Consider the following 12058-nt stretch of genomic DNA (forward strand, 5'->3'; position numbering starts at 1 on the left):
TGCTTTTTTCCCCTTAAATCTTTACCTCAGGAAGGAATTAGACTTGATTTAAGGGAAAGAAAAGAGGAGGTAGAGAAATTGAGCAGTTAATAGAAAGTGGTTGGCAGCCTAAAGTAGAGGGATGGCAAGGGAGAAAACAAACAACTTCACCAATTAGGAACAAATTAAGGATGGAAGGGAGTTGTCAAAGGACAAACCTAACCCACCGTGTTGCCTTTTCCACTAGCTACAGTTGCTGATGTACATATCATATGTACATATGTACAAATGAACATATGAAGCCTCCACTTGTCAGTCTCAGTCATTGCAGCAATACCTTTTTTATTCATTTGTTTCCAAGAAGTAATTCTGGAAATGTTTCCTCCCTGAGAACACCAAATGTTGGTATTCCCTAACAAGAAGCTTTAATGGAAGGAGAATAAAAACAGCAACACAGAAAAAGACATATGTTTTAATCCATCATTAAATAAGCTTGCTAGAAAGTACAAACTTTTACAAAAAATTAAAACCTTTACCTTCTAATATCGTTTGAATGATATTAATCTGAATGAAAATATTTTGAATGTTAGTGTAATAGCTTAATAAACTGACTCCCAAATAATTTAGCTAACTCAAAATGACATGCATTTCTCTCATACACTTGAAAATGGAGTAAAAATTGAGTTGAAATCTAGCAACTCTCATAATTTAACAGAAAAGAATATTTCTACCCAACAACTGTAGAAAATTTATGTCCCCAGACTGCAACTCTGAGCTGAAATTTGTCTTAAGAATATGATGCTAATGTCCCTGCTCTTTCTGAAAGTGTCAGACCTACAAACACAATCAAGATCTCAGAAGAATTTTGTCTCAGTTCTGCTGCATTCTTCCTCTGGAGAGATGTCAGTGCTGTTGAAGAATATAAAGTGCAGAGATCATTCAAGATTGGAGAACTGACACATTTTGAGCAAAACAAAGGATCTTTTCTGAAGGATAAAACTCCTTCCTATGGCTGAATATACCACAATGTATGAATTGCTCTATCATCAAGGTCTGAAGCAAAATTAAGAACATAGTCAACAAAAAAGGAACATGACTTATGTAATGTTTATCATTATCTGCTCAGCCTAATTTTGTATGGTTAGATATACACACATATGATACCTCATGCTGTCATTTTCTATCCTTGCATCCACCTGAACAAATCTTACAACTCTCAGTCAGAATACAGAGGAACAAAGTGTGGAGGTACTAACTGTCTGGGTGTTAAGCTTGGATGATATATATATTAAAAAAATAAGATGTTAATCACAAATTATGTTTAAAGCAAGTATTTCCTTTAGATTATTTCTAGATTCAAATGCTTGATGGGAATTCCATGACTTTTCTCAGAAAGTGGGGATGCGCCTCGAAGTTCCTCTTCCTGATGTGAAGCTTTACAAGGAAGTTACACAGTCGCTCTGCCAAAAGCATTTATGGCTTATGGTCAGGCAGGAGGCTTGAAACTAGATGAGCTTCAAGGTCCCTTCCAACCCAAGTCATTCTACAATTCTATGGTTCTATGATTTATGGGTAATAGCTTACCTCTGATTGTGTTTGCAGTGATGGTTATGAATCACAGATTGTGGCTTAACTCTTTCTATTTCTGAGACATTCTGTGACTCATACAGCTCTGCTTTCTCCATTGACTCTCAGGATTTTACATTGTCACAGTGCATATTAAAAGATACAACAAAAAGGTAGTCATGCAGACAGGCAGAGCATCATATTTACTACCATTTACTACCATTCTGGAGCAACAATAAAAACAGAGAACACTGGGCAGTAGGTTTCAGCCATCACACAAAAGTGTTGCATGTTGTTCTGTAGGGCTTCTGGGGAGGATTCTTGTTCTGGCAGAACCTCTAAAAACACGGGACTTCATGCTTTGCTGGGTGCAGAGGTGGTTCCCAGTCAGCAGTCTGACTGATGGCCTCAGTTTCAATCTGGATAGCTTCTAGACTGCTAGACTGACATCTAGAACAGATCAATATGTGATTTACAGACATGTGAAAAATAGGAGCGGGTAAAGGAGTTGATAGTAAATGTCCAGTTATCTTAGAATTTCAGAAAAGAACAAGGTGGGGCTCAGGACCCTTAACTGTATAGGGAAACAGGACTGACTGAGGGATGCATTTCCCTCTTGCTATAAGGAAAATGTATTTTGATGTCAACATGATTCAATGCTGAATAAACCCTGGACTGCTGAGAATTAGTGTGAGAATAAAATAGAGAAATGAAATGCCAAGATCAAGTTCTGTTCCCAGTACAAGATTATTCTTTTAGTCCAGCGTGTGGGCAGCTTGTGGTGGAGCAATGTTCAACTCTGTGATGACAGAGATCCTTCTGTGAACTTCATGTAAGTTCATCTCATCCCTGCCCCAACTCCACCTTTCTTATAGTAGTGATAGGCAAGAAAGATTTATATAGTTCAATGACTTTAAGAGCCAAATCTACCCCAAACCCAGAAAAAAAAGAAGGATGAAACTACTGGAAAAGGTGGTAAAATGGTGCCATGGCAGTCTCACAAAGCACAAAAATGGGCAGAAGTGGATTCCAGGATGAGACAGGAGAAAGATGCTTTGACTTACTGCAGGATGAACTAAGTTGCTACAGGAACTAAATTGTCCTAGGAAGTTTAGCTTAAGTCCAACATGAAACCTAACTTTCTGTCAGCAGCTTGAAAGTAGGTAGAGGGATGATTACGAAGGGTAAAGCCTGTGAGCTGAGGGATGGTAGAGCTGAATGACACGTAGTAACTTACTCTGGTTGGTAGACAAGATATTTCTGTTCTTCTTTAATATCACAAAACCCAGAAGAAGTGCAGAAATGATCACTACAACCACAGCTATAAGTGGGCCAAAGAAATTTATCTTTGCTTGCTCCATTTCTTTCTCTTTTATCTCTGAATAAGAAAACAAAGAAGATACACACAGCCAAGATTTAATTTGGTGGCAATTACTTTAAACACTCTATCCCAAAGTTACATGAAATAGAAGTTTAGGTCAAGGCCCTTGACATCCTTTTTGCTTTGCTAGTGTCAATAAATCACTATCCACATTATTTTATTTCCGGTTCCAATAACTAGTGAAACTACCTGGTCTTACTACTCACTTAAACAGCAGCAAAGCAAATAACTCTTTCTAAGGTTTGGGTAGCATGTGAAAGATCAGCAACTTAATTGGTACAACAGCCTATGAGGCAGCTACAGTGCCAATGCTGCTCCGTGTTACCATGCAAGTTGGAAGAACCTGGAACATGTTACTACTTGGTGTCTGTTGAAAATGATGGTCAAAGCCTAATGAAATGCTGTAAGGGATGTGAAAGTAGCAGGGAATTCAAAGGACTTTCCCTCTATTTCTGGTTTTTGTGTTTTTGAGGTTTTGGTTGGCAGGGTTAGCAGCTGATAGAGCTTTAGTTATTGCCAAACAAAACTGATGTTTGTGTAGAGTTCCTGGTTTCTTACCCACCATCACTGTTTGTCAGGTATCTATTTTCATAAAGCCAGAGAGGAGAGAACAATTGAAGAGGAAAGAGGAAGATTCAGCATTATAGTTAATATAACCATTTCAAAACTAATGAGCAATGTGCAAAGCTGAACAAACATTAGAAGGCTTCTGGATTGTATTTTAAGAGTATTTGAAAGTCCTAGAATGCAAAGACATCAGAAGCAGTTTGCCATATCTGGTGTTGATAACTTAACCCTTTAGCTAAATTTATATTAAGGAAACTTCACTATGGAACTTGTTTTCAGAACAAGTGGCAAATTTATTTTACATCTGCAGTAATCAGGTGCATGTTTATACTGCCCTGGTAGGCTTTCCTGCAATGCTACCATTCCCTCTTGGCTCCTTGTTCCTGTTAATTGAAGCACAGCTCTCCATCTTCAACATTGTCTAAAAGAGACATGTGCAAGCCAAAGGAACGTAAGACCAAAATGGGAATTGTCTTTGTTTTGATGTTCTTGTGCCATAGCTTATAAACAAAAACATGTGAAAAGAAGTTTTCCTGGTCCAGAAGATAAAAAAAATACTGCTTTAGTTTAAAAAAAGGATCAGCCATGTGGAACCCTGAGATAATCCGTCAGTAAAGTCATAATGGAACTCAGGTCCCCAGCTTCTTCTTGCAAGAGGTGTCTAAAAAAGACACAATTTCAGAGATGAAAAATCCCCAAATAGTCATTTTGGAATGTGCACTTAATTCTGCCAAATGTTATGAAAACCACCAGGAATGCTTCTAATATTAGTCCAAGTTTCATGGTCTTTACAGTTAAACTCAGCACAGTTTATTTGGCAGTTTGTGAACCAAATATGGTCCATGGAACTCTTCTGTTTAGCCTTCTGCCTCTTTCTAAGGAATAATTAAGAATAGCAGCTCAAGCACTTTAAACCAGCAAAAGACTCCTTTTTTAATATCAGGGTAGTAAAACTCTGGAAGTTTGTGGAGTCTTTATCCTGGGAGATGTTTAAAATTCAACTGGATAAAGTGCTGTGCTACTTACTGACCCTACTTTGAGCAAGGTGGTTATACTAGATTATCTCCAGATGCCTCTTCCAACCTCACCAGTTCTCTGATTCTGTGAAGTGACAACCTCTCCCAACAGCTGTCACCTCCAGAGACTGGTTGCTGCCTGATCCAGACTCCTAGGTTGCTTTGTTGCTACTGCAGCATCTTTCAGGGAGGGGATCAATAGGGCTGTGTTCTGGATTGTGTAGCAATTCCTTCTCTGTGCCCTCTCTTTGCTGTAATAAGATTTCCCATGTGGAAAAGAGAGGAAGTTCAGTGGTGAATAGGATAGAGCACCTACAACCCTTTTAATCAACTCCTAGTCCTACTTAGAGTTTATTCCCTGCCTTGAACCTGCTGCTGTCTGTGATCAGCTGTGCTGCAGTACTACCTGCTCCTACCCATGCAGAAATTGGAATGGCCAAAGGGAGACTCACCTATGTTCAGTGGGACTGAGACAAGGCTTCCCAGCTGCTCCCGAAGGCGAAGTAAGCAGCTGATATTAGTGGGGCTCCCTGCAGGAACTGGGATATTCAGCTCGCTGGTAACGTTGTACAGCTTTGTCACAGCATCCTGTGAGACATTCATGTGAGCCGGACTGCTGAGTGTTATGTTCTCATGTGAAATCAGCCAAGTCATCTCCTTGGGCTCTGGATAACCTCCACTGGAAGAGCAGGTGAGGTTCAAGTATCCGTTGGGCTTTAGTTCCCCAGAATGCAGTTCTATCTCAGGTTGACTATAGTTGGCTGAAATAGACCAAAGACAGAGCATCATGAGCCAGCCACACCATGTTTGTGGCAGTCTCTGCCAGTTATTTAATATTTAGGTTATTTAAGATTTTCAGGAAGCAACAAGTCCAAACACTTTTCTTCAGGAAGACAATGGGAATTCCAGTAAGGGATTTTTTTTGTGTGTATGTAGACTTGCTGCTTCTTGTTCTCAGGGTGTTTCAAGGATGCAAGTCTGATCAGTCAGACAATGGGCCTCTGTCTCTCCCACCTCTTTGAGACACATTAATACCTCAGAATAATGAAACCTTAAGCCCCACAAATAAGGGCTTAAGCAGAAAATGGGAAGGGACTACAATGTTCCCTACCTTTGGTATCCTGAATGGGTAAGGGGAAACCCACAAACTTCTAACTGGGAAATGTAAAAATAGAAATAATCTGAGAGAATCCAGATAGGGTAAGTTCAAAGTGCAGTGCTGTTTAAGTAGAAATATCCCTGGTGTCTGTCAGTATTGTAAGTAAACATTTTGCAGCATATAATTCATCATCACTTTGTGGCAGGGTTCCCTTAGCTTAGCTTTTCTGATGGAATTGATTATAGCATAAGGGTTTTTTATTTTGTGTCATTCACTCATCATAATAAATGAAAAACACACCTGTTGCTTTAAAAAGTCAAGTTTCCCGTGCAAGAAATAGTGAAACAGGAATGGGAAGAACTATTTAAACATAAATAGAAGCTTTTAACCAATACCCTCTCTTAATTAATCTAGATATACTCAACCAGGATTTGTTTGGTCAGAGGTTTATAGTAAAAATAATAGGCTATAATTGAAAAGGAAAAAGAGAGAATGTTGACATAATACTGACCACTAAGTTGGCACATAGCAAGTTAAAAAACCCCAATGAACATCCCAAAAAGTCAGAAACAAATACCGAGAAGTAGACTCAAGATTTGATTCCAAATTTTTAAGGCCAATAGGACTAAAGAATATGCAGAAATATTGGAGAAGGGAAAAGGGCTCTTAGGAAAATGTGAGTCTTGAGAGGGTGAGTGTCACTCTTCTGCACATACACTCAGTGTGTTGGAACAAGGATCTAATCCTTGCCCTAGAGGACTGTTAATATGTATGAATGAAGAAACATGATATTGCTTTTATTTTCTCTATCCTAATACACAATGCATAGGATTTAGCTTAGTCACTTAAATCCCCCCAAGAGAGTTGATGGATATGAATTCAAAATGAAAAAAAGCCCCCCCTTTTCTATACCTCAAAATTTAGTTAAGGTGTCCCTCAGAAAAGCTCAAGGTCTGACTTGCTTAGCTGACTGCTGTCAGACTTCTAGTCTGGAGTATTTATTCTCTCCTTGGTATTTTATAGGGATAGCAAGAACGTAATCCAACGTGGATATGAAACTTGCCACAACATCCAAGTGATTTAAGGGCTTCAATCTTATTGACAGTAAGCAAGTGGAAATAGTAGAATACAGGTTGCACTTCTCTTTTATAGTTTCTGGAACCTCAGTTTACTGAAAAGTGATGCTGGGTGCATTCAGGGTATGGGCTACATATATGGGGTTTATGTTTGTTAACAGAAAAGCACATTTCAGGAGGTCTTTTTTATTTAAAGATATTGTCTTCCAAAAAACTTTGGGATTAGGTTAAATAACTCAAGAGACAGCAGTCCATCAAGCCCTTAATATTTTTATCAATGGCTTAATCACTTTGCTTTTATTCTATTTTCTTAAGTGACCATCTGCCTTACTTCCTTCCAGACACTGACTGTCGCAGAAATAATTAGCTAGCCTTTTTTTTTTTTTTTTTTTTTTTTTTAATATGCAATATTTTACATGTATTTCAGGTTCTCACATTCTGGAAACAAAACTCTTCTGATTATTCTGTGTTATAAGGTTGTAAGATTGTTGTTTTAATGTTTCTAGTTGACTGTATTTTTTTCCAGTCTTCAGATAACTCTACTAGAGCTTTTTTTCACACTTTTCAGTTTTTCAACATCCTCTTTAAAATGAGCAACTCTAAGTCTCTCTTGTGACATCATTTCAGCCTCAATGCTCTGAGTAGTGCATATTTTGAAACAGCTTCCCTAGTCTTACCTACTTCCCTTATTGATCTATCCAGAGGAAGCACTGCAGACATGCCACAATAGCAGATTTTCCAGTTAAGCTGCTTGTCGGCATGGTCCCTACCTTGCATTTTTAAGAGTCAAAGTTTTCCACTGTGAAGCCTTCCTTTTTTTCTGGAGAAGGATCTGAGTCTGTTTTTATATAAGTCATCATGGCAGTATGAAATACATCTAACATATATATAGAATCCTAGAATTTCTTGAGTTAGAAGGGACTCAGAAAGATCATCAAGTCCAACTCCTGGCTCCACAAAGGATGGCCAGGAGTCACACCCATGTGCCTGAGAGCATTGGCTAAACTGTTCTTGAACTCTCTCAGGCGCTGTGACCACTTCCCTGGGGAGCTTGTCAGTGCCTGACCTCCCACCCACGGGGTGAAAAACCTTTTCCTGCTATACAACCTAAACCTCCCCCGACACAGTTTCATGCTATCTATATATTGTACAAATGTAATACATAAAAATAACATGTTTAAATTGAATTCAAAGGTACTGCATTATTTCTGAATACTTTGTCACCAAGTGATCCAAGCAGCTTTGTATGACTGCCCTGTCATTCTCATACAGCCCTTGGGTTTTCTTATGCCCATTTTAAGTGTGACATGCCAAACTACAAAAATCCCTTCCTGTATGATATGAGATTCTAATTAAAAAGCAGCATGTAAGCACAGGTACATTTCAATATTTGCATTTTTCATCTAATTATTTTGAAGGGCTTGAGTTTCTTTAAAATATGGTTTTGTACTGCTCCTTCCTTTGAGAGTTTCTTGAACAGAGAGTAATTTGGAAGGAAGACAACAGCACATTGTTAAAACTGTCTTCCTAACCTAAACTTTAAAAGGTGTAGGAGACTTTTAGTCCTAAGAGTGAGATGTCTGCAACATGTTGCTCAGATTTTGGATAAACTGATAACTGATTCAACTGTTTGAATTGATTGAGCACTTGATGCTACACATCTTAAACCAAGGGCCTTGATACTGAGTGCACATTGTGAGTTTCTGAGTTCTGAAATGCCACTGAAAATGCTTCTCTAGTAGATCCTGGGAGAACCAAAATTAACAATCTACATTTTCTGTCTGTGGAACAAGGGAACACTTGCTAGTAGCACAAAGCTAAATAGGGTCAATTGTCCTGGTACCCTCTTTTTGGCTGCTGTTACACTTGGCCTGTTCTCTTTTAAAGCAGTATGCTGAAGCCTGAAAACACCAGCGCAAGTTAGAAGCTGCTTTATTAATGACTAGCACTAGCACAGTGGAAGACAGAACACAGGCATAGAGATAAACACTACTAACAGAATAATTTAAAATAGAGAAACATTAGGATTATATATTAGGAATTAAAATAATATTAGAAAATGTGAAGAGAACATTGGTGCCTCACTTCCATCTCCCTGTTAAAAGACTAACTGCCTTTTCCTTTGATTACAAAAAATTCTCTGATGCAGAAAAACCAGGTGGAATCTCACCAATGTATGTATATAATTTTCTTCAGAGGTATTTTCTGCCTTCCTTTACCTGAATATATGAATTTCTACTCCTACACGTGGGCTGTTTTTTTCTTTATTTTCCCTGTGATTTATATGATCATAAAATAGCTGTGTGTTTGCAGAGATCTTGCCATGTTTCAATTCTAATTTGCCACCAGTGTTGATAAGGTTGGATAACTACTGCTACTTTTAATAGAAGGTAGTTTGTCAGATGCAAATAAACAAGTTTATTTTCCAGAGTCCTAAAAGCCATAAAAATTGCAGGAAGCAAGTCTCTTATTCATGTTTAAAAGTTTTGCTCCAGAACAGGCGCAATTTCAGGACCCATATTTCTGGACTGAACAAAACCACGGAGAATCCCACAGACCAGATGGCAATCAGAAGAGATTACTTACCAATGATGTGCAGTGACCACTCAGATTGGTGTATGACCCTTTTTGGTTGTTCAGTTGTTTTTTTCATAATAATACACTTATAGTGTCCCTCATCTTCAACTCCTGCATTTAACAACTGCAAGGTCCATCTGGCCATGTCCACCTTGGTGCGATTTATATATTCAGGACTAAGGTTCTCATGCTTTTCTTGGCCATGATATACTTCATGCACCACTTTATTGTCTTTTTGCCAAAAGATTATTAAATCCTTTACGTCAATTTCCTGAGAGTTTGGAAAACAGCAGGATAGGTGTACAGTGTGATGGAGAAATGCCTTCACCGGATGCACACTGGCAGCAATACCTTAGACAGAGAGAGAGAAAAATCAAGATTTCTACCAGCTACAAAAGAATATCAAGTTGCACTCAGATATCCAACACTTAACAACAGTGGAAATAAAACCACCAACATTTAGACATAAATTATCCCACTAGGTATGACAGGACACGTAGTAGTTCAAACTGACTCATTTAGTCATGAGGAGTTCAGGTCATAAAACTATTTCTTGTTTTTCTTCCTATATTTTACTTTCCAAAGAAGGCCTACCACACAGAGGTCATGAGCATCTATATCTTAGAAAACTTGTCTCCAGGCCAAAGATTCAAACAATTCTTGCTTGCAGCATGCTGAATGTAATGAGTTTCTGCCACAAAGAAGATAGATGCACAATTTCTGTTTAAAAAGTTGAGTTAATTCTCCTAAGGAAATTACAACACATTAAATTTTTGAAGAAACTGTGAAGTACACACTGTGTGGTAAGTGTGAGTGTCTAGGGAATGCATGACCAGAAGGTCAGAAGCAGGTGAACACTTTCAATCTCTATGAAGAATTAATCTAAAGTTTAATGACAAATTAAATGTCAGATTTAACTGTTCTGTAATTAATTTAGAATTTAATGACAGAGTAAATGTCAGATTTAACTGTTCTGCTGCTGATCTTGTTAACAGAAATGGTCAATAAACACAATTATGCCTTCATGCAAAGAAGGGATGAACTGCACTACACAAGAGATTATTTTTCTCCTGCTTTCTCCTGTGCATGTGTCCATTATTATGAGTAGTGGCCTGGGGGACTGTGTTTTCTTGGAAAAAGAAATGCAGCCCTCTGTCCCAGAAGATACAAACATCTCTGATGTGTTCAAAAGGAGAAGATTTACAGTCTCTCTCCTGGTGCAAAGTTTCGACTGTTCTTCCAGAGCACAAGACTACAAAATGATCTCTGTGGCTGCCTCAAACTCCAGTTGTCCCATATCAGACTGCCAGTTTTCAGTTTAGTACCACTCTTCTCTATAATGCACAGAGGGGATACACACACATTTTAAAGACAGATTTAAATTGAGAATTTAGGAGCAACATAAAATAAGTGTAATGTAAAGATATAAAGTTGAAGAGAGGAAGTACTTACTATATATATTTTATAGAGTCCCTGCACACAATTTAAATACATGTCACATGGGCTACATGACCTTGATTGTGCAATGGAAGTGATTAATAGTACTAAGGAATGAGCTTCTTAGTGGATGAGAAAGTATCACATAGCAGGACACAAACAATCAAAATAATTTTAATAATTAAAAATGTGCCTTTTACCTGGGAGAAATATCATAGCACAAAGAAAGAATATGCAGATCTCCATGACACTGTAAGAAGAAGAAAAGAAATCAATATATTAGAGGTTGAAAACATTCCAGTACTCCCAAAGAGGTGGTAAAACAAGAAGTTTTAGCAAGAGAGAGTATTGAGAAAGTTAATCTCACCTTTTTCTATAGATTGGTGCAAGGGATTCTATGTGTTTCCCAGCCTTTAGCAACCACAACTAGCATGCTATGGCAGATTTCTGGTTTACAGAGAAGGTGTTGTGCAAGATTACTGCAGACTGTGTATGCCATGGGAGGAACACAGAGTCCCTGAGGTCCAAAGGGCAGGACAAGTACCCAAAATGCCTGGAGCGGAGGAAAGAGGAATGGGGAGCATACTTGGTCTGGCAGTGTAGGGGAGAAGATGGGGAATTGAAAGTAGAGGGGGAGGAGAGTGTGATGAAGAAGGAAGAGGTGGGGGAGACATGTCGGTGATGTCAGCTACCAGAAGTGATGAAGTATGTGACCTTCAGTTTTGTGACAGGAACAGGAACCAATCCTTAACAACAGCAAAGGATAACAGGGAAATCTTATGATATATGATACAGAGAGATGATGCTAAACAGCACATAGTTCTCGGTAAAGAAAAAATTAGTTTCTCTTTAGGAAACAAAACCCTAAAAAAAACCCCTATATCTTGTCTCCTAAGCAAAACACCTCTCTGGCTGCTTGGGTTCATGTGGTGTAAGGGCCCATAGTCCTGGTAAACAGCCAAATGTCATTCCCATGCAACCTGAGAGTGGCAACTGCCTCCAGTCTGTGTTTGCTATTTTGCATTTTAGCAGCACCTTTGTGGTTTTTGTGTGCCTTTTCCATAAATGTGGGACCTGCCTCCAGACCACCCTTGCCAAAGTCCTTCCCTCTCCTCCTTCAAACAGCTCCAAAGAAATCACTTTGCAGGAGCAGATGTAAAACTTTCCAGCTTTCATACTACCTAAAACCAGTGAGATCTCTGTCTGCTGTCCTCACTAGCAGTACACTTTCCTGATGGATGGTTTCCCATTTTTTGTCATGTTTTATTTTAGACTGGTATACTTGGGTCTTTACCCCAGGTCTCTGGTGTCTTCTTCTGCTTAATACAGAATTCCCCTCAGTCCACTGACATGTGTTTTG

General features: G+C 38.6%; 1 protein-coding gene across 1 annotated transcript; it reads right to left on the reverse strand.

The window, feature by feature from the left end:
* Nucleotides 1-1883: 1883 nt before the first annotated feature.
* On the reverse strand, nt 1884-11130 carry CD86 (CD86 molecule). The gene is made up of 6 exons (XM_058045562.1): nt 11066-11130; nt 10899-10948; nt 9271-9612; nt 4962-5270; nt 2725-2923; nt 1884-1995 (listed from the first exon to the last, which is right to left on the reverse strand). Exons 2-6 carry the CDS (start codon nt 10942-10944, stop codon nt 1884-1886), a joined length of 1008 nt encoding a protein of 335 aa, XP_057901545.1. The 5' UTR covers nt 10945-10948; nt 11066-11130.
* Nucleotides 11131-12058: the final 928 nt, after the last annotated feature.

Source organism: Melospiza georgiana, chromosome 2, assembly GCF_028018845.1.
Source record: "Melospiza georgiana isolate bMelGeo1 chromosome 2, bMelGeo1.pri, whole genome shotgun sequence".
Classification (NCBI taxonomy): domain Eukaryota; kingdom Metazoa; phylum Chordata; class Aves; order Passeriformes; family Passerellidae; genus Melospiza; species Melospiza georgiana.